The 23559-nt window shown below is 46.2% G+C and overlaps 1 protein-coding gene across 1 annotated transcript in view; it reads right to left on the bottom strand.

Annotated features, from left to right (window-relative positions):
• Nucleotides 1-2595: 2595 nt before the first annotated feature.
• The window catches only part of LOC309610395 (uncharacterized protein), a 35893-nt gene continuing 14929 nt past the window's right edge, over nucleotides 2596-23559 (bottom strand). The window contains exons 3-7 of the mRNA XM_082353303.1: nucleotides 22635-22728; nucleotides 13007-13160; nucleotides 7158-7246; nucleotides 6573-6636; nucleotides 2596-6467 (exon numbers count right to left, since the gene is read on the bottom strand). Coding sequence (XP_082209429.1) covers nucleotides 6250-6467; nucleotides 6573-6636; nucleotides 7158-7246; nucleotides 13007-13091 — 456 coding nt within the window. The 5' untranslated portion in view covers nucleotides 13092-13160; nucleotides 22635-22728 and the 3' untranslated portion in view covers nucleotides 2596-6249. The remainder of the gene's footprint in view (nucleotides 6468-6572; nucleotides 6637-7157; nucleotides 7247-13006; nucleotides 13161-22634; nucleotides 22729-23559) is intronic.

Here is a 23559-nt window from a genome sequence, read left to right as displayed (position 1 = left end):
AATCAGTGTTCTTTATCCATTAGAGTCCCAAATTAAATAGGAAAGCCCACCTTCCTAGAAAAATGTCTATACCCACAGATACACAAAACCCTGCATACACTTTAAGAAGGTTCTGGACCTCTCTGAAACCCATCTACAGACGCTAGGTTGAAAAGCTCTCCGAACATGGCACTCCTACCATAATTCATGATGCAGAGAAGATGTGGGCCAGGGCCAGCTTTACAAAGGAGGAGGGGAGTCTGAGTGAACCCATTTTCAGAAGTGGCATCGAGGGAGCAGAACTGGCAGGGTACACACAAAACAGGCTATAAAGTGTGTAAATTCACCTGAAAATCAGTAAGAGCAACTTACATATGCTATTATTTTACTTTAAAAATGTATTTTATTTGCATATACCTACATCTGAACAATAAAATCACTTTGGTTGAACCGTCACCTTCCACCGAGACCTCCGCTGACACGTTTAACAAACACAAGGCCCTGGAATCTCTGGAATTGCTCGTGTGCCTCTTAATATTTTAAAATATAACATGAGAATGATTTTTTTTTAATGTTTTCATGTCCTTCTGACCTCAGAAATACTCTGCCTTATGCACACCAGGAGTGGGAACCCAGGGGTAACACACGGAGGCCTCCCTGCCCGTAGGGTTTGGGGGACCCCGGCCTGTGGGAGCCGGAAGCTCTCCCAGAATTTCTGCGCGGTCCTTGGGGTGTACGTCTCGGGGCCGCCCTCTCCGGGCCCCAGCGTCTCTCAAAGTGTTGTACTTACGTGTTCTGCCCACTTCAGTTTGGACACAGCACCTGGCCCTTCCACCAGTTCCCATAAGAAAGCCACTCAGACCAAGCATCCCAAGCCTTTTGGGAGGGATTCTGTGGTCATAGGGGTTCATACAGGAAAGTGTGCAACCTGACACCGTTCTCCTCCGCTGGGTCCCTCTCTTCGACTCGCTTTCCAAGTCTACTCTGTATTTTCTTGTCTCAGTCTATCCCAGGAGACTGCAGTTCTTCGCTTTCTCACCATGTGGAACAATTCAGCCCTATCCAGGTCCCACCCCAAACTGAGATGTCCAAACCCCCCACGGGGCTCAGCAGAACCAAAGAACTCCAAATAACACGATTCATCTTCCTTAACAGGCACCTGGGATTAATAATAATTTTTCTGTTGCATTACTAAAGGCTAGGCACTTTATATGTGTTTACTTAGTTTTCTCAAATATCTCACAGGTTAGGTATTTTCAAAACCATCTTACAGATGAGAAACCTGAGATTCAGAGAAGTGAAGAAACTGAGTAAGGTCACAGAGTAAGTGCTGTATCACCTTCGTGCTTCCTATCCCTCTCTATCTCAATCCATGTACCAACTCGGCAGTGCTACTTATATTTGCCTCCTGCCCTGTAATGGTATCAACCTCTTTCTCATCTCTTCCTCGGGGTTTGATTTTACCATTGAGTACTTTTTCCATCTGGCTGATACTTGCTTTCACCTATGATTTTCAAATTCCTGAGGATAACAGCAGGTTGCACAGAAAGACTCGCTTAATAATTTTAAATCTGGGGGGGGGGGGGAATAACTGAACTAAGTGGTGGAAGGCCCCTTGGAAGGCATCGTGTCCAAGCCTCACGCAACACCAAAGACACACCCAAAGCTTCCTCCAGATGGCCCGCGACTGGCCTGGGCACCCACCTTCTCTAGAGCAGACCACTGCAGGCTATTGGGCTGACTTCTTGAAAGAGTTCTTCCTTAAGGTAAGAGACCGTAAAGATACAATCTGCCATTTACTCGGGCTCCCCTTAGAAACTGTGAAGTCAGCCCTGGCTTTTCTCTCTCACACCCTAACTCCTAGCAGGCACAGGAGTGACCCAGTGGGAGAGCTTGAGCCACGTGTGACCCACGTGGGGTCTCTGCCCCACCCCACTCACATCGAAAGGGCCGTCTGGATGGCTTCCGCCTCAACCGTGGAAGCAGAGCCTAGACTCGCCCCGAGAAGCAGGTGGACGCCAGACCCACTGTCAGAGACTGGTGCGCGGGGTCTGGGCCACCACCGCTCAGCTGAGAAGTGTCAGGCCTCAGCATGGGCGGGCAACAGCCATCAGGGACCAGAGCACAGCTTGCAAAGTGAAAGGAAAGCCTGTGGGCACCATGCAGGTAATACAAGTGACCAAAATGGGTCACACAGGGAACATGAATTCGTTGCCAACCTTTAAAAATCATTAAATTTTATGTAAAAATCTGGATTGTTGGTTTTTCCTTAGAAGAGCAGATGATGCGGGGCCCTTAAGCCTGTATCCCACATGGAAACAAACAGCTACCACTGAGCAGGCGCTGTCCTCTCAGGAGGGCAGGCCTTCTCCAGTTTGCCAGACCTCACGACTCCTTTGTCAACCGCTTGACCCCTGGGCCAGAGGGTCCTCGCAACTTGGTTTGCTGGGGCAGTCCCAGTTTAGGCCTATTGTCCTTGTTTAAGTAGTAACAGCATCGCCCCCTCACTTTATTATATGGTCACCAAGACATAATGCACAAGCCACCACACACACACACACACACACGCAGACACACGCTGACCACTGAATTCACACAACCATGTCAAGCACAGAACCCTGTTATAAAGTGATTTTATTAAATTGATTTGGACATACTGTAGGTCAAATAATATTTTCCAAAGATAACAATTATGGACTTTAAAGCTCGACATAAAATTAGTAGCTTCAAAAGTGTTAGTCATATTCCCCAGCAACAGCATGATAAAATAATTCAACTATGTAGAAATATAGAACTCTAGGACTAGCTGGAAACTCGGAAATCATTTAGCCTAATGTCCTCATTTTGTAAGTGAGAAAACTAGACTCAAAGATTAAGCGATTTGCCCAAGCTCACATACCTAACAGTAATAAAGCTAGAAATCAAACCAATTTTTCCTAAACCTAAAATTCTATCAATGATATTTCAACTGGCTCTCTATCAACTAAAAGTCTAGGCTTTTCTCTAATGCTCCACGCTATTGTGACACGGAAGTGTGTTAAGACACTACAGTAAATCGTAGTCGAGGAATTCAGGCCTGGAAGGGACTTTATCAAATAACTAAGCCAGCCCTCTCTTTGCGAAAATGAGGAAACATGAGAAGCAACTTCCCAAGGGCTTGTTAACAGAGATGTCTGGATGAAAATTCAGATGGTAACAAATTTACCCCCAAATCCCACCTCCAGTTTCATGGCTCACCCAGTAAATTATGTGCTCCTTTTAAATCTCCTTTATGCATTGAGGTTTTAGTTATACAAAAAACCCTTCCAGTCAAACAGAAGAAATTAATTCAAATATGAAGAGAAAATCAAGCTTCGTTTCAGTATTTCGATGACTATTTCGGGTAGTTCATTTTCCAGCCTCTCAGACAGTGGACACAGACCGCTAACCTGATCACCCATTTCAGAGCTTTCAAAGAGCCTAAATTCCCCCAAAGACTTCCTGAGCAAAAGGACTACATGTGGGAAATCAACGAAAACAGGAATGAGAAGGGAAACAAAGTTAAAAATTAGTTGCTTTTTGTTGTCATTGGGGACTTTTGGTCTTCTAAACATTCCTTGAGTTCCTCCACATGAGTTTTTAATACCAATCTAGCCAGAAAAAAAAAAAAAAAGAAAAAAAAAAAAAAAGGCCTATAAATGTCAGGATACTGAGCAACTCAGTATCTCTCCCCCTCCCCGCTGCTCGCTACCCTCACCGCCGGGCCGCCACCTCCTGCTCCGGAAGCTCCCCGGCGGGACCACGACCCCCCTGCAGCCGCCCCTGTGCCGCCCCCGGAAAGGCCTCCCTGCCCGCTACCTACCGCTGCCCCCCGCCCCACCCCCACTGCTCTAAATCATCACCCTAGGTTATTTTCTCCGTATCACTTAATCACTACCTCAGACTACATTATTTATTTGTTTACTTGCTTATCATCTGTCTCCTCCACCAGAAGGCAACGCCACGAGAGCAGGGCCCTTGTCTGTCTCACTCAGTGGTATTCCCGGTGCCTGGCACGCAGGAGGTGTTCAATAAATACTTGTTGAATGAATGAAGAAAGTTCATGCCTACAAAGGAACTGATATGTAATCCTCAATGAAAAGGTATCAAGGACTCCTACACATTATTGCCCAAAAATCACAGAATCAGAGACTATTATTAGTGAGGCCTCCTACCATCCGCTTCTCCTATGGTCTCCCCAAGCTAGTAAGGGGCTCCCCTTGTTACCAAAGGAGCCTGAGAGGGCAATTCTGGATGGAGAAAAGTTCTAACTTTGCTTGCTTCTTCCTCCCTATTTACATTCAGCTATTTCCAAAAAAATTCAAGTTAAAAATATGTGATGTAGCCACTAGAAAATTAAGTCTGACTAACAAAGAGACACAGTGATTAGCAGAATTCACAAAATTAAAGTTCAAGGGCATGTATGTCTGCCAATGATTTCGCCAACAGACAAAGTAAATGGAAATTATGAGTCACCTAAAATCTAAAATGAAATTTAATGCCATCTAGGAAGGGGTGGATATTTATGGGTATTTTGAGGATATACAGGTAAAGTGAGTTCAGAAGTAACGGGATATATGGACAGATACGTAGAGGCTGAATCGAGTGGCAACCTCAGAAATACCAGAACACTACTTCGTGGGAGCTGGCCGTTTTCAAATGCATTCACCAGTATGCTTGGATCAAGAGAAGGAAGGTCATGAGCTCCCGAAATGGGGGAGTATCTGGGGCAACTTTTAGGTAAAGCGTAGACAGAAGGTGACTCAGGAGGCTGGGCAAGGATCACGGTTTCCTGTGTAGTGTTTCAACTACGGAGGCATCGCGCCAGAATCCCAGGAAATGCACACCCACGACTGGGACCTCACAGCCTGTCCTGGGCAAACACGCGGAGGGATTCCAGATTCAAAGTCAAGCTGTGGAACACACTTGGCATGAATCCAAAAAATCAACCTCACACATGCCTCTTGGAAAACAATGTTCTGCTGGGGCTTGCTGTAAAAATTTCTTGGGTCAATGTAGGTATTTACAGGGGTTTCCTTCCTAGTGGCACTTATGGGTTTTAAGATTTTTATCTCTTAGCAAAACGCTTTATATAACTGATATTTTGAGATGGTTTCTCTCCTTTGTGTGCACTCTCTGGTGGATGCAGAGGCTGGTGCTCTGACTGAAGGCCTTCCCACACTCATCACATTTGAAAGGTTTCTCCCCCGTGTGCACTCTCTGATGGATGCAGAGGCTCGAGCTCTGGCTGAAGGCCTTCCCACACCCACAGCATCTATAGGGCTTCTCCCCGGTGTGCACTCTCTGATGGATGCAGAGGCTCGAGCTCTGGCTGAAGGCCTTCCCACACTCATAGCATTTATAGGGCTTCTCTCCTGTGTGGACTCTCTGATGCATGCAGAGGCTAGAAGTGTGCCTGAAGGCCTTCCCGCACTCTTCACATTTAAAGGGCTTCTCTCCGGTGTGGACTCTCTGATGCATGCAGAGGTTTGAACTATTGCTAAAGCCCCTTCCACACTCACTACAGACATAGGGTTTCTCACCTGTGTGAACTCTCATGTGAATCTGAAGATGTGAGCTCCAGTTGAAGGCTTTGCCGCACTCGTAGCATTTATAGGGCTTCTCCACCGTGTGGATTTTCTTGTGTCTATTGAGCTTTGTTGTGGTGCTAAAGTCCTTCCCGCAATCGTCACATTTATACGCCTTCTCTCCCGTGTGGTCTCTCCAATGGATATGGAGCTCTGACAGATGAAAGAAACCCTTGTCGCACTTGTCACACTTATGGGGCTTCTCAGCAGTGTGAACTTTCTGATGCATAAAAAGATCTGCTCTCTCAGAGAAGAATTCCCTACACATGGGGCACTTGTAGATCATGTTTCCTATTTGGTATCGTGATTTAGCGGAGAAGATTTCCTCACAACTACTACAGTTCCAGGGCTGCTATTTCACAGAGTCTCTCACTTGGCCATTTTGGTGTTTATCTCAGGCTGGCTCTGTTCGGGAGGTTTAAGGTCGGCCTACGCTTTTCCCTGCCTGTCTTTCTATGGAAGGTTTCTCCCTGCATAGTGCTCCTCACTCGGTATTATTATTGATTAGAAAGTGACATTTACTTCCACGTGAACTCTGTAACTCATTAACACAGAACTTCCTTTGAGATCCTGAGCTGCCAACATTCCAAGGGGCTCCCAAGGTAGAAACCTTTGCGTTTTTAAGCCCCTGGAATCTTCCTCTTGCAGAATAATCTCGTGCTTCTCACTTGTAGGAAAAGGCCTGCACAGCGTCCCCTGTAGCCAAGGGTGCGATACTGCGTGCTGGTCTCGGTCGCCAGGAGCCTCCCCTTGCAGAGTCACAATGACATCCTGCCTCCTGCACATCAGACAGGAGCCTCCCAGGAAGCCAGCGCCTTGGGTCCAGGTGTGTCAGTCCTCCCTGGTGAGGATTCCCTACGCAGGTGTCACTCCAGCAGTCTTCTGTAACAGAAACATAAATACTTACACTGAAAATGCCTTTCTTGTCCAGAAAATTGTTATGGATTCCATAATTAATTTTATAAACGTGACAGCAGTAACACAGACCTTTTTTGATCGTGAGGAAGGAGCTCTTATCTTCCAGAGAGACGTGTCTCTTGGATTTGCAGGTCTGAAGAAGAGAATTTGTAGATATCATGCTCCTGTTCATAGCCCAAGTACATAATCCAATTACAACCACTTACTGTAATTATCTGAGCAACATCAAGGGAATACTATTGAAAAAGAAAAGAAACCCTCAGAAGACCTGCATGTGAGTATGAGAAGCAGCTGTCCTGCATAAAGGCACAAGAAGGAAAACGCGCTCCACTTGGAACTTCAGAAGGGAAAATGTTGCTTCTGGAGCTGAAACGTAATATTGAGTCACCTCCCAATCCATAGAAAGAATAAATATATGACAGCATCAAATGTCATTCCCTTGCTTAATTGTCCTCCATGGTTTCCTTATGTACTTAAAATCCAAATCCTTAACCTAAAAACCAAGGTCCTGCATGACCTTGCCCCCAAGCTCCCCGACCTCACGCGTGGCTTGGTGTGTCAGCCGCCTCTCCCCTACGTAAAGAAGGCCCCTGGCTAAGGCTCTATTTTAACCTCTTATTTGATTCCTTCAAAGCGCAGAGAACTCGTAATTACCTTATTGTTCCTTGCTTTTTGTTCTGTGTCCCGTACTAGATTATAAATGCCAGGAGGGAAGAACTCTGTATGTTGCTCGCTGTTACATTCTGGCAAAGGGGAGGCGGGGAGGTGGTTCGGTTAGTATTTGTTGAATGCATCTACAGAGTACTTGATGACACCTCCTCTCTCCTGCAGACATGGCCTGCTTTCTTCTGGTACAGCAGATAAAGGTACATTTTCCAGTGCCTTATTACCAGGCTTTTGATAACCAACATGGGACAAAATATATACCAAATAGAAGGAGAGGAAACAGAAGAAAATTCCAAAATATTCAATCTGAAATCTTTTGAGGTTTAGGATGCCTTAGCCACCTTTTCATGTCCTGTACTTTATACTCACTAAGTGATACTTCAATTAATTAATGAAATTAACAGATCTTAAAATAACACTCTCCATAATATGTTTTATACAAAGATAGGGTACATGAGAGATTGAGGAGATTTCTTCAACATTAAAATTGCAAAATAAATTTCACTGTTTCTAGATGGAAGTGTTAGAATAATGAAATTCAACTAGATAACCAAAATTTCAGCAAAAACACATAGTCAATGTCTGAAAAATTATATATGCATCTATCCTCTGACCCAGTAATCACACTTCTAGAGCTCTATCCCAAGATATACTGCAAAATAGGAATGACTGATGGCCCAGTTTATTGAGGCAGTACTTGTCACAGCAAAATTGCCGGCAACCCAAGGCCCATCCACTGGGGAGTGGTTGAATCAACTATGGGACTTCACTCAGTGAACTACTGCTTAGCCACTTAAAAAAGGGAATGAGGAAGAGCATGATGTACTGATATGAGTGAACCCAGATAACACTGTTCAGTAAAAAAAAAAAAAAAAAAAAAAAACAAGGCATAGAACGATAGCTCAAACATGTTATCTTTTGTGCAAAAAAGGAGGGGAATATGAATTATATAAATATTTCTTTACATGACGTATAAAAGTAAACATGGAGAAGAATAATACAAAATGAATTTTTTTATTGAAGTATAGTTAATTACAAAGTTCTATTAGTTTCAGGTGTACAGCGATTCTGTTATACATATATATATTCCTTTTCAGATTATTTTCCATCATAGGTTATTGCAAGATATTGAATATAGTTCCCTGTGCTATACAGTAGATCCTTGTTGTTCACCTATTTTATATATAGTAGTGTGTATACGTTAATCCCAAACTCCTAATTTATCTCCCCACCCCCACTATCTCCTTTGGTAACCATAAGTTTGTTTTCTATGTCTGTGAGTCTATTTCTGTTTAATACAAAATGAATTTAAATGAGAGGAAGGAGAAAAGGATGAAGTAAAATTTCTCTGAATGTAACTTGTGATGCAGTTTTGACTTTGGAGACATATGAATGTTTATATATTCAAAAAATAAAATTAAATAAACAAGAAAAGCAATCCCTAAATTTTGAAAACAAAATGAAGAAAATGAACCTTAACTTTCAAGTTGGTGACATATCCACAAATGACTTCTGAGTACAGTAGACTGATCATACACACTCAGAGGGACATTCTGTTGATAAATAAAGCTGCAAAGAAGTCAAACTTCTTTCAATAGTTTAACTTAGTTATAATAACAGTGGTGTTTTTATAAAGTAGGATAATGCAAATAAGTCATTACGGTAATGTTGTTAAGGAACCAAGATTCGAGGTGAAACAAATGAGATACAAATATAAAATCAAAGGTAAGGAAAAAAATCCTATAACATAAAATTTGACTTAGAAACATCAGTTTGAATTCATGTCTTTTTTTTTTTTAAGGCTGTCCATCAAAAAGGCCTGGAAGCAATGACAACAGACAGCAATGGTCCCTTCCCTTATAGACCCTTTTCCACCAAATGGCACAGGGTTCCTTGCAGAACGCCTGGTCTCAAGGCCAGAGCAGCCTTTATAAAGTGAGCCTGGGACACCCTGTTATGCCAGGATGTAAGAGAGTCATGGCAAAGGAACACAGATGCCAATTCATGAAGAGACTCCTGCTGGCCAAAAATGGGACAACTAAGCATCAGAAGGAATAATGAATTCAATCCACCGAAACACACTAAATATACAAAACCCCCGAGTTCACAACGACGACAAGGGTTGGGGAGGAGTGGAAAAAGAAAGAGGGACAGACAGAGGCAGAGAGACAGACTCAAGGCACTAGACTAAACTGAAAGTTATAGGATGCCAACTTTTACCTTTTTTGACACTTGGCAATTAAAAGGAAAGAATGAAAAATCCTTCGTCTATGAACTATCTTTCAAGACGATGCAACAATCCAGCTAGTAAACATGCAACCCTAACGAAATGCCTGATTCAGACCACGGTGAGAAATGGGTGAAAACATCAGATGAAAGGCTGATCAAGAACGTTTTACATTTTGAGGATCTGGCTGTCGACCCCTGAACCCACCGATCCATGATGTCAGCGTAACTCCAAGGGGCAACAGGAAACACACAGCGTCACCTGAAACATTCCTGCCAGACACGCCTCCAGGACTCATTTTTATTTGAAGGAACTAGGAGGGCTAGAGGAACTACCAGGATACAAGCAGAAAAATATCAAAATGTGAGGCAGTCCACAGGACAGGTACCCATTTCTGCAACAAGTAAATGGCATGGAAAAAGGGGTGGGGGAGGGCTGCTCTAGATTACAAAGACTTGAGATAGAACAACCGTAACAGCCAAATGTAACTTGAAGACCTACCTTCTTCGGAATCTGATTCAAATAAGCCAGCTGCTAAAGCGGGACAACTGGGGAAACACCATTAGGGACTAGGTATCAGATTACACAAGGAACACTGCTCACTGTATTCGGTGTGATAATGCCTTTGCAGTTGTGTAAACAAATGTATTTTTTGAGATTTATACTGAAGTTTGTAAGAATGAAAGGACATGATGTCTGAGATGTGTCTTAAAATGCTTTGGCCAAAATAAAAACGACAGACAAAGCAAATGAGGGAGGACTGTTGTAACTGTTGCTTCTAGGTGATGGATAAATGATGAATAAGCTAATCTATCTTCCTTTGTGTATGTCTGTAATTTTCCATGATAACAAAACTGGTTAATGTTGGGAAAACATTCTTTTCCTGCTCCTCTTGCAATGAGAAACTGATCCCAGAACCCGGCACATTGCACAGAGGTGAAACTGAACTAAACAGATGCAATCCTCCAATGGCTGTGACTTCCCCCATCAATCCTGAGCACGTGAGAATATGTGCACCGCAGATGTCACTGGAGAGCAGAGGGAAGGTGATGGTGACAAGCAGGGCACACAGGGGGCAGTGCTGCGCTCCGCTCCTCCCTCCCTCCTGAGCTAATTAACCGAGACGCCATGTGGTTCTCCTGGTGCCCTCCCTCAGAAATGAAGCAGTGAGGGTCAAGGCATCTGTCCAGACTGGCCTCAGGAGAGGCTGACGCTGCTCAGAAGGGTGGAAACACCAAGCTCAGCGATGTGAAACTCCTACGGTTGTCGTACATGAACTCCCGCCAGAGTTTCTCTGGACGAGGAGTCAGGTACTGCCATTCCTTCCAGGTAAAATGCCTGGACACACATGTAAGTCTCACCGCATGAGGGCAAGCTACATTCTGCAGGAAAAAGCTCAAGCAAAAGAACCTCCAGCAAATTTGCCATGTGACCAACCAAAAAACAAAAGAAGGACAAACCACCACCAATGATCCTCATTGTAGCCTTCCCTAAAATAGCATCTGCCTCACAGCTTCCATACATACAAAGGAGACTGTAAACCCAGCGAGCAGGTAGATGCCACAGAATTCTACAGATCCCAAGGGCACAATGTCCCCAAGATTCTCTCACTCAAGACGATGTCTCCTATCCAATGTCCCGTAAGGGCTTTCAAGGGGACAGCCCATTGTTTGACTGTGAGGCCACCTGGGAGACCTGAGGAGGAAGGAACCTTGCACTGAGGTCACCTGGCACTGCCACGGGCGATGTCCCATCTCTCCACGAGACCTCAGGGGCACCCTCAGCAGTACAAGCCTTCAATGTATATTTGAGGAGAACCTCTCAAACAGGAAGGTTAGAATCCGGCTGAGAAGTGACAGGAAGAAAGCTTCAAGTAGCCCATCTGCCTCAAGTCCCCACCTTCCATGAAAAGAGCCCTCTTCTCTCCCTGTAGTTTGTCCATTAGCAGCTTTGCCTCATCTAAACCTTGTGACACCAAACAATACCTGAATTTGTACCTATCTCCCGGCACAGCTAAAAGTGAGGGATCAGCTAATAAACAACTGTGGCTGAAATGCGAGGAAGTAAAAAAATGAGTTCTAAATACAAAGAAACTATGTCCTGAGAGAATAAAAGCTCTGGGCCCTGGCACAGAAAGGGTCATCTGGAAACGGAGGCACAGGATTAATGGGCTGGGAGACGGAGCTGTTGCCCTTTGAGGGCTGATCGGGCCAAGAGCTCTCAATTCTAGACGCAGATTCAACCACCACTGTGCTCAGGAGGTAACACTACTACTGGACTGAGGCACCGCGTCTGCCGCAGTAGCCTTGAATTTCCTTGCAGGCAGATATGCTTGCAGGGAGAGGAGCCCACTCGGGTCATACCTGCAGAGGGCAAAGGTCAAGAGGAAGGTACCGGAGGTGGGGGGGGGAGGGGACGCTGATTTTCTCTCCAAATTTCGGCCTGAATCTGTTGCAGATAACAGTCCCTCCACCCTGGGAGGAAGCTCATGTCACTGTGCTGGGGAGGGAGATTCTGAATGTGGATTTTGAAAGAGGATTATTTAACCTACTTCTGTATACGCCTTTCACGTGTTACTCTCTTTTACACAGCTGTCCCCAAAGTATGATTCTGCGTAGGAAGAAAGGGTGAACTAGTTTTTCACAGATTTCTTGTTAAAATGATCCGATGCCTGCAAAATAGAAGGACCCAGGCCGCACAGGGCAGGTGCTGAGAACGAACAGAAGCACGGGAGAGCAGGACACCGAGCGTCTCTGTCCCACAGGCCCCGGTGCTGGGCCGACGGGCGGCGCCAGTGTGGCTGCACTCAGGAAAACCAACCACCCAGCACAGAGGCGCAGGTCGGGAAGTGGCACCCAGCAGATGCTCCAGAACGCTGGCTCGGATCTGGCTCACACTCGGTACCGGCTGGATGTGACATCAAGACTAACCACCCTGACCCAGCAGGAGAGAAACCCAGTCACGCTCGCCAAGGCACTGGCAGCCAGAAGCCTCGCCCTCAGACTGCACACACGCACCAGGCCGGCTGCTGTCGTGTGCTCTGCTGCAGGTCCTCCTACAGTATTACGGTTCCGATAAAGCATTAAATATAAATAACCCCACCCTAGAGTAGCAGACTCTTTAATACATCAGTTAAATCTATGTCAACAGAGATCAAACTAACTTCCTATCTAGAACCAGATCTGCCAGAACATGTGGTTTATAGTTCTGTCACTCGAAGGGATAAGGGCACACTTTCTGGGAAAGATAAAAATGAAACAGAATAGGAAAGAAGACATTCCTGTGTCTCCAGCCTCAACCAAAAACCCCACCACCAACTGCAGTGGGCTGCACTGGCCATGTGACTCGTCTCCCCCACTTGTAGAGCAGGCATTGTGTCATGGGGCCTGGAGAAGATCCTCAAAGATAACCGAAGTGCCGTAGCTCAGATGATGCCCTAGACTAGTCACTGTGAAATATAAAGACTCCAAATCAACCTCCAGTTCTCTTCATTACTGGGAAGTGTTTTACAGGAAGATCTCTGTGTTCCAAGTTGCCCTAACACATGTTGGTTCATGCCATGTTGTTTAGTGTTTGACTTATAAATGATACTCAAGAGAATCCAGCTCACCCAGAAGCAGGCCTAGAAGAAAGTCGTCATTGATGCAACAGCCCTGGAAACTGAACTCAGATGCAGGATCAGCACATGCGTGCATGCAGGCATACGTTCCACAAACGTTTAGCACCCAGCATTTGTCAGGCAGTGGGCTACACTCTGGAAGATCCTATGAAGAACAATACAGCCATGGCTTCTGCATTCGTGTGGTTTACAGTCTAGGAGGGGAAGGAGACAGGCCCAGCATCGTGCAAGTGGTGCTGTGGCCGACCAGGCCCCACGGACACAGCTGCACGAAGGGGGGCATCCTAACTAGTCTTTCGTGACAAGGGAGACTTCTGGTAAACTCTACTTTTAGACTGAAACTGAAAGGACGAACCAAGTTAACCAGGAAGGGCAGGAGGACAGAGGGTCTTGGCCTAGGGAAGGGCAAGTGTCTAGAGACGACCAGGATGACAGAGCCTAGGAGCACAGGTTCAGCATGTGGAAGGCAAAAGGGGGGCTCTGCCTCTCTCTTACCTCTACCAGATTATGATGTGAAAGGACACTTCCTTAGAATAAAACTCTAAGGTTCAAAATCAAAGGGGAGTGGGCAGCAGTGGAAAAGGATGTTCCGTCTGGAAATGAGAGGGGAGGCCTTCTAACTGATTTGTAGCTTCTGCCGTGGCCACCTCAGCCGTAGGAATCCCCCTCAGAGCCTGGCCAGTGAGGGAGTGTGGCTCATTCCCACGGGACCAAGACAGAGCCTGCCTGCGCGTCACAGCCTGGAACAGGGTGGGGAGCATACCAAACTCCACTCACCCGTCCCTGCCACTTCCCTCTCCACTGCAACCGTGACTCCACATCTCCCGAAATCATCATAAACCCTGCCAAGGGATCACCTGCTAGAGCAGTCGGAAGACTACATGTCCCCTAACGGGCCAAGAATATGAAAAAGCTCCAGCCTCACCCAGAAGTCCTGATCGCTAGAAAACATTCCAAAAAGAAAGAAGATTCCACTCTTCCTCTATACACGTCGAAGCCTACGGAAACCTACCGTCAATCCAACAGCACGATCCTGAGAGCATGAGTCTCCGTGCAGCGCCAGTCCCGCGTCCCCAGCTGCCCCCACTCCTTCCAACGCTCAGCCCCCTGAAAGCCGCCTCTCAGCCCGAGAAGCAGCACTTTCTGCCAACCTTTGTTATCCTGCAAAAAACACACTTTCCAGCTCTTCCCCCAACAGTGTGACTTTAAGCAAGTCACTTAAGCCTAAGACTCAATTACCTCAAACGTAAAAGAGAAATGATACTCATATCTATCTCTCGGGGCTGTTACAAAAATGAAATGAGACAGTGCACAAGCCTAGGCTCCATAAACTCTCCCCCCGTCCTTCCCTCAACTCGTTGAACATCGGGAAGGCATGCTGTTTACTGGAGGGTGGCTTCAGGAACCTGCAGTGTTCAGCCGTCAACCTGTCGCCTCCCAGCGTCCATACCTTTCCTGACTGCACGCTCACTTCCTGTTCGGGATCACCTCTCCCTGTCTACGCAGCGCTGATGGGCCAATAGATCAGGGTGCTCTATCCTCCCACAGTGAAAACCGAGTCCCCAGACCTTCCCCTCCTGAGTTGGGGAAGATGCTAATAAATACTGCCTACAGAATGACAAAGAAAGTCTTTTCCCTAAAAATTCCTCTTTTATCCAATTTCCTAGCTCAGAGTAAGCTGGGTTTGCCGTGGTATCCATCTCTTCCTTCTTCTCTGTCCCTGCTACGCACAGAAATGTTACAGTATGCTCTAAAATACATCCTTCACATTCTGTTTTCCTCACTCACTCCAGGTTCAAGGCCTCTCCTACAACACACTAAGCCAAGAGCCTGACAAACGGCCTCGTTCGCCTTAAAACCATGCTCCAGCCAGGCGCGAAAAGTCAGGTGCCTTCTGGGGTCCGGCAGGGAATATAACCGTGTGCTCTTGTCCGGCTTAAGACATCAGGGGCTGGGGGTCCCTCCCACCTACTCCCCTTAAAAGCACTCATTCCTACAAATAAAACGTCAGCAGGCTGAAATCAGTCCACCAGCCACAAGTTGAGTCTCTTGCAAAAAAACCCAACTTGTGAGCACGGGACACTGAACAACTGTCCAACCTCGGGAAGCTCAGCTCTTCCCAGTTACTGTCGTAGAGCAGCAGTTCTCAAAAACCAAGACTCTTGGGGGTTCCAAAACCCTTATAAAACAAGATCAAAATGACTTTCAAAATAATAGTAAGATGCTGTTTGCTCTTTTCACTGTGCTGACGTTTGCATGGAGGATGCAAAAGTGCCGGTTGGTAAAACTGCCGACTCCTTAGGCTCCTCACACGGAACCCTACGGCAGAGGCACCAAGTGATACCGGTAGTCAAGGTATTCTTCACCTCCAGGGGCTCACAGGAAGCAACAGTTTCACTTAAGAATATCCTTGAAGAAGCAATAAAAAAATAATTTTATTAAATCTAGACCCTTTTATTATATTTATTACATTTATGTTAAACATATTATGTTTATTACTTATTACATTGATATGAAATACATACAAATATATTTTTAATGTATATTTATATTCTAGATTAAAATGGAAGCATACCAGGTCGCATACCCAAGTGCAATGGTTGCCTAAAGGAAAAGCACTTGTATAAATTTAACTGCCCGAGCTGCAAGCTGAACCGCCTCTTCTTTTCAACAGAACATCATTTTTACTTGAGTGGCTACACACTTGCTATGCAGACTTGGGTGCTGGGCAGACATCTCAGATAAAAGGAAACTGATGGTATTTATTGCCAACTGTCAAATCCGAGCTTTCAAGTGAAAATTGGGATTTTGGAAAACTCCTGTCACCATGAGCTCTCCAGCTTCCTGAGACGTGAAGACTTTTCTGATGACACTGACAGCAACACTAACCGTGAACTTCCGATATTACACATAATGGAACACATGAACATTTTTAGGATCTGCAAAACGTGAACCAATGTTGCCCAAATGACCAATGTGTCGGGTAATAAATCACTGTGGGTAAAAGATCTATTCAAAGTACAAAAGAGACCAGGGATTTTAACATAGCACAGTACAAAAGGTTCACTGATAGGATTGCACATGGCAACTAACCTGTAGGAACCTACCACTTGTCAAGTTTTGGTATCGTGTCACAAATGAACTCACAATTACCTGAAAAGGCTACTGAAATCCCTTTTTCAATTCTCTTGTCTGTGAGGCTGGATGTCTTCATCTACTTCAGCTAAAACAACATATTGCCAGAGATTGAACACAGAAGCGGATGTAAATATTGCCACTCTTCCTACTAAATGTTTTCTTATTTTAGAAAATAGCAATTTTTCATAGAAATGTAATTTGTGTTAATGTGTAATGAGTTTGTCATTATTTTTTAATTAATTTTTTTGTAAAGTTTTAGTCTTCATTTCTATTATAAGTATCAATGCCCATAACCCACACAGACAGAAAGCTCTTTGAGGTCCTTAAGTAACACTTCTTAAAGCGTAAAAGGATACAAAGACCAAAAAGGGGTTGAGATTCCATCTCAAACCGACTTTTTTTTAAAGCTGAAAGTATGTGAACAAACTGTTAAGATGAACACTTACTTATAGCTAGTAATTTCCATCATCAGCCATCATTATTCTGGTTGTAAGAAAAATACTCTCCAAATTCCTCTACAATAACCCCAAAGTCAAGTTTTGTACATGAGAAGACTAAAAGATGAACACCACAAGAAATAACTCTTTACCCAGAGAGACGTTTTATAAAGGATTCAGAAATTATCCCATTAGGCAGAAGCTACTAATGTGTTCCTCTAAGACCTTGATTTCGGTTCCAAGGCCTTGTGATTCTTATTATCCTATACGGTTCCCCCTGGACATAATGGATGTCCCTGTTCGTAGAGACAGAACATGGACCATGTCCTCAGCATGGCTAGGCACTCCTCCTCCTCACAAACCGTCAGGAAGTCCCACAAATCAACTCACTCAGATATTAATTTGGCAGTGGTATGCTAAGGAACCTCTGCTTGGCCCTTTTCTACAGGCCTCGGCAACAATAAATGGAAAGGCTGTTCAGGTCCCTGGTGCCTGCATGCTGCAGAGGAACAGGGCTAAGAAGTTCAAGGCCACGCCCCCCCCACCCCCGTGTGCTGCAGGGACCTGGGCACACACAAGAGGCAGCATCTACCTCCTTGTTAATCTCACTACACCTTCAGAAAATTCCAGTCTAAACCACACATAACAGGGTACAGCTGACCTAGATACTCAAGCTCCACAGGCCCAATCCACCTCATCTTTGCTCAGCTATCTGTCTCAGAATAACTTAATACAGCAGCCACTTGTAACGCATCGATTAGGACTGTGAATGCCAAACCCACTCTATTTTGCTCCTACATCACCATCGGTCCTTGAATAGAAGATATCAGCGGCCTGGAAGACACCCAGGCTGGCTGCCCGAAAGGCCCTTCCTATTTCCCCCACTTTTCCCAATGCCTCACTCCTCAAGCTACCGGGGCCGCCTGCCTCATTACAGTCCCTCTGCACGCGCCCCGGGCCACCTCCACGGTAACGGGGCACAGGGAAGACCACCTTGTAAGGTCCCAGACCTCTCACCTTGGTGGCTCGCTTCCCCCAACACTCTACGGCAGCCACAAAGGCCTCCAGCTAGTCCGCTCCCCACACCTCATCTGCCCTCGCTGACAACCCCCTGCAAGGCCCCACTGCGGGGCCACTCTCCTGAGGTGTGCTTCCCACTCACAGACGTGAGGACGCAGGCTTCCTCATCTCCCGGGCTAACTTCAGGAACGGGACGCTGGAGGCAGTCCAAGCTGAGAGGGGAGCCTCGCTTACAGCAGCTCAAGCACACAGCTCTCTCCGGGGCCTCAATCTCCTGGGGCCAAATCCCTCTACACCAGAACGCCCAGCCTGAGAGCACGGTCCAGGCTTCTATCCACCTAAGGGCCAGTTCAGGCGCGCACGCGCTGCACCTACTCACTGGAGCACCACACGCTTCGGAAAACCACAGTGGCCTCAAAGCAGGCTCGTGAAACGGTCCATCAGTCACCGGCCACTGGCTGCCATTCACGCGGCATCCCCTCAGTAACCTGCCCTAACCCCTATTCCAACACTCCCTGACCTGGCGCTCAAGCAGCACATCCTGAATCCACTACTGATAATCAGCTGCCTCAGTAATTTATAGGGACAATTTCCCCGAGGGTATTGAGGTCAACTTTTTAGGTCAGTCAAAGGAGTTTCTGACTCTGAGCAGGAGTCTCCAACTCAACTTTTATGACAACAGTGGATTTTACATCACTTTTGATGCCTTCCTCTCTGCTTCCCTGCCACCAGTTGGTGAGAAAAGACTCCAATCCAGTGTGACCCCTGAGCACTAGAAGAGAACCCCTGACACTGGCTCCCGCAGCCGCTCGCCCAGGATCTCCCAGGGAGGCCACCTTATCCCTACCCCGACCACGTTTCCTACTTGGGGCCCCACGTCTGTGGGCTCCTCTCTCCCCGCCCCCTATTCCTGCCCACACGTCCTGAGGCCTTACACGCTAAAAGTCCTAGGTTCCCTGACCTCGCGCCTAATAAAGTTCTCAATGGCTAAGGATCTGGGCTCTGGGTTTTAATGATCCATAGGGAAGAGAGCTGCTTTCCTCCTGTCCTTGGGACAACTGCTCTTCGTGTGACTTGGTTTAATGACTCCTAATGGAAAAAAGATAAAAGACAAAAGAAACCGCGCCTGATTTTTCTTTAACTAGAAATTATCTCAGAGACTATGAAATTAGGTCTGGAGAAGGGCAACAAAAAGTATGGAGGGAGTGATGCCACGTTTTCTTCTGAGTCTGAGAAGGAAGTCTGAGAAGGACAACTGACTGTGTGATTACGGTGATAAAGGATGACATAGGTATATTCTCCTCAGCTTCCCTCCAGCGCAGTCCTCCCACAAAAATGACCTATGGAATGACACAGCGGGGCGTGGGCCTGGCTCTGCCGCTTGCTGTGTGACCCCGGCTGATCTAAGACTGATCTGTAAAAATATGGATAATCGTGTCTACAACCCTTTGCTGTGATAATTAAAGAAGATAATAAGTGTGAAAGTACTTATCAGAGTGCCCACAGCTTGGCTGAAGCCAAATAAATGTGTTTCCTTATTTCCCTTATTTTGACTAGTGCATGACACACTCCTTCATTTGCCAAGAGGGTCATCTCACAGGCAGAGGCCTCCCAAGACCCGACAGTGTGTCTCCCAGTAATTACGGTTCCTCCTCTGCTCCAAGTCAAACGCGGCTTTCACACCTTCGTGTCTATCTCCTGCACCTCCCGCTTCTACCCAGCAGTTTTTCTTTCTTCACTCTCTATTCATAGGATTGTCTTAAAATCCATCCGACTGCAGTGACATTTCCTCACACTCTGGACTCCACCACCACCTGTTTCCTGCTCTTCAACACTGTACACAGGAACGCCCAAGGAATGGGACAGAATGTGATTTGCTTCACTGATGGCCCCTATGTGAGTACCACATATAAGGCCCAAGTTTACCTTATCTATCTAGTAAATGTGTAACATCTATATACATTAGGAGTCATAATAATTTGGTGGGTGGAACACGGGGCTTGCAGTAAGAAGTTCTAAGTTCAAATTCTTGATCTGACACTGAACAGCTGTGTGGCCACAGGTCACTCATTCTCAGCCTCAACTCACTCATCCAGGAAATGGACGGTCAGACCCACTGTTAGTCATACAGATGCTCACGCTCGCTCTCATCACGGGGCTTTAGGGCCTCTGCCTCATTCTGTCCCCAGGAAGGAGCAGCAATGACCGGGAAGCAGCGGGGGGTGTGGGTGGGGGGACTGAAAACAAAAGCTTTTCGGGATGCTTGGAGAGTCGATGCACGTAAGCACTACAGCCTGTAAGACAGTGTACCCTTGCCTGCATAACCTGCCTTTTCCTGTCCCTTCCCTTGGGCTGATTCTATTGGCTTTGTCTTCCTCAGGGGACCAGCCTTTCCCAGCTGGGCCAGGGGATTCTCCCTGCTCCAAGGCCCGCAGCAGCTGGGCAGGGCCAGGCCGGGAGAGCAAGCACAGCAGGCTCAGGTCAGAGGAGCTCTAATGCGCAGCGAGAATGACTCTCGTTTATCAGACTTGATTCCTCCTCGTACTGCTGGAGGAGTAAGACCTACAGGGACAAAATCCATGTTCGGGCCTAGAAGAAAAAGGACCAGAGACTAGAAAGCTCAAGCCACCCTCAGGGAGAAGCCAAGGAAATACCTGAAGGTCACACAGGGCCTGGCCAGCTAAAGGAAGGATACACACAGACTGGGCCCAGGAGACGGCGACGGAAATGAAAAGGGGATTTTTAACAGGACTGTCCCCGGGGACGCTGGGATTGGGAGTATAACAGCAGTTGGCAGGTCAGAAAATTAGAGATTTGGGATTCTGGTTTTTTTATGCATTTTTAAAATTGTGGTTAAAAATACATAATAAAATGTACCGTCTTAGCCATTTTTCAGTGTAGAGTTCAGTAGTGTTAAGTATGTGATGTGCACATTATTGTGAAACCTCTCCAGAGGTTTCATCTTGCAAAACTGAAACTCTGTACCCACTGAACAACTCCCCCTTCCATTCTGCTTTGTTTCTATGAATTTGACTACTTTAAATATCTCAGATTCTGGCTATTTTTATACCTGGTTCACAACTTGTAACTTGTTCTGTTTGGCAAACCAAGGTAAGTACATATGGGCGTGACAGATCTGTGGAGCAGGCTCGCTCAGGAAGCACGAACTGCGAGAGCAGCTAACTTCCTACAGCCATACAGAGATAACCATAATCCTACAACTGCATAAGCTATGGCCATCAGAATTCAGGATTAGCATGGATAGAAATGCATCACCACCCCGCTCTCAAAAAGAGCCAGGGAATGGTTACAAAAAACAGTGCAGAACTTCAGCGTTCAGGCTTTTGGCTTGGTAGGACTAGCACCTGAGGGTGATCAGTGGCATTTTGGAAACGTACGCTATTAAAGACTACTAACAAATGTGGCCAGTGGTCTCAGCGAACACTCCTCACCTCCAGGAACTCTAGGCAGAAATGTGCATAGGACTGAACCAGAAATACAAAACACATGAATACTTCATCATTAGCTAGGCCTGTGAACCCCATTCCTGATGCAGCATTCCACAGCGGGGCTAGATCACATGGAGAACTCCTTTTCCCTCTGTTAGTGGTAACCTTGAGCTTGAGACCAAAGTAATTATGGGCAGAACAGGAATTCATAAACTACTAGGCCTGTATCTCAAGTCTTACTACTCATAATAAAGGAGGCTGGCTGAGGGGACCCAAGTCAGCACCAGAGAGAATGGAGCCAGAAAGGGACAGAGAAGAGAGAAAGATCATTTGCCGCCATGCCCACAGGTAGACTCGCCCAGGCTTCCAGACAGGGCCGTGGCCTGGAAGTCAATCCAGCACCCGGAGGAAGAGAGGAGAGCAGCCTCTCTTCCCCTGGGCTGGTCAGGAGCAGCCCCAGCCTTCCCACCCTGCCAAGCAGAGTCAGGAAAGAGAAAGACACCACACCTCCCCACAGGCTTAACCTTCTCACGGTGCCCAGTAACTACGCCCACTAGGACAGAGGCCACTGAAACGTCCTTTATCTCACTGAGTCAGTTCTCCTCGTGCAGGAGGGACGTGAAGTCAGGGCAGGGAGAGGCCCAGAGCTGAGAACTCAACCTCTGGCAGCGAGGAGAAAAGGTGAGAAGCCACGTGCCCCAGGCCAGCAACCGCTGAGACAGGGCTCTCCCTCCTCTTGCTGCCCAGCTCTGCGTGGCAAGGACGTAAAGTTTTATCCTGAACGTGAACCACAGCGATCCAGACTGCGGGTTCAACTGGAGTATTTTGGATTTCAGCAATGACCAAATAAAGAGGAACAAATACCTGTTCTACGTAAAATATATGTTGTCTTCTTGAGTCAAGCTGAAGGAAAAAAAAAACTATTAAAAAATGATCACAAATCCAAAGGCTCAAAAGAAAATGAAGGAAAAAAATGCTTGTGCTGGAAACATGCTGCTCTCAGAATCGTGTCTGCACAGACTGATGTAACAGAGTCCCCGGTAAGAAGACTTTCAGGAACTCATATTTAAGGAGAAAGCTGCTGTTCAGACTTTGGAAGAAAACACCAGAAACTTATGGAGCAACAAACTCAGCTTAAAAACAAGTTGTGATATCTCAGTGAAGACAGGACCAATGGGAAAGAAAACCAGGAGGGCATCAGTCTAAAAAGCAGGTTTCTGGTCCAGAAGGCCTTCAGGACAGCAAAGGAAAATGGAAGAGAGAGAGTGAAGCTTTAATAACCAATGGCTTACATGAAATTAAGAAAATCAAACTCCAGAGGTACAAAGAGGAACTCCAGATGGGACAAAGATGCTTCTGCTGTCTTCAGAGTTAAGGAAAGTTGTCTAAGGCCTAGAGACCTCAAAGCCAGAGAGAGGCAAGAGCTTAAGAAAAATCATGAGATAGGGAGACTTTCTTCCTCACTGAGTCCGAAAGGGAACATGCTTAGAAAAAACTCCAGAGACAGTTTCGGTTTAGAAATAGTTGAGGGCGATTCTCCATGGAGGAAAACAGTCAAACAAGGGGAACACTTACCACAGTAACAGAAGTCAAAACCCCCAAGACATTCCAGAAGAGGCAGAGGCAGGGCCCACAGTGGCTGAAGGGCAACAAAAGCCTCGGGATCCTGCTGGGTTAGAAACATGCAGAGAGAAAAGTAGAAGGTTTGTATTATGGAGAATTTAGGATCACAAAGTTTTTCGAAGAACTATTATAAATGTGGGCTCCCAGCTCAGAAGATAGGTAGACCCACTTATATTTAGGATTTATATAAAAATATGGAATTCAAGGCCTGTAGGGCCAAACAGAGGATGAGAAAGCCTGAGAAACTCTAGAAAGGAAATTCCAGGCAAGCCTGCACAACTTCCCTCCAAGATATAGGAATTCTAGTATCATAAGTAGCCTCTTGATAGGAACTTTATTCAAATTGAGTTTTAGGTTCACACTGGATACTGAGTAACTGACTCAGATTGGCTGGAACCCTAGAGAGTCTAAAATCAATACTGTTTTTCTCACTTATTTTCCAGGTGAGAGGCTGCTGAAGGAGCAGAGACTAGAGGCAGGTTGAACGAGTTCATATCCTGGTTTTACCATACACTAGCTGTGCAACCTTCACCTAAGAGGTTAAGAGTGCGGTTAATGGAGATAATAAAAGGCACCTGACCTTGAAAAGTAACGTTATAAGGTAGTTTAAGGGTTAAATAAATTAACGTATGACAAGTATTTAAAATAGTGCCTAGGGGCTTCCCTGGTGGCGCAGCGGTTGAGAATCTGCCTGCCGGTGCGGGGGACACGGGTTCGAGCCCTGGTCTGGGAGGATCCCACATGCCGCGGAGCAACTGGGCCCGTGAGCCACAACTGCTGAGCCTGCGCGTCTGGAGCCTGTGCTCCGCAACGGGAGAGGCCGCGATAGTGAGAGGCCCGCGCACCGTGATGAAGAGTGGCCCCCGCTCGCCGCAAC

Source organism: Balaenoptera borealis, assembly GCF_965194805.1.
Source record: "Balaenoptera borealis genome assembly, chromosome: 14".
Lineage (NCBI taxonomy): Eukaryota > Metazoa > Chordata > Mammalia > Artiodactyla > Balaenopteridae > Balaenoptera > Balaenoptera borealis.
The sequence above is the reverse complement of the archived record's forward strand: the minus strand, read 5'-3'. Positions and strand labels throughout refer to the sequence as shown.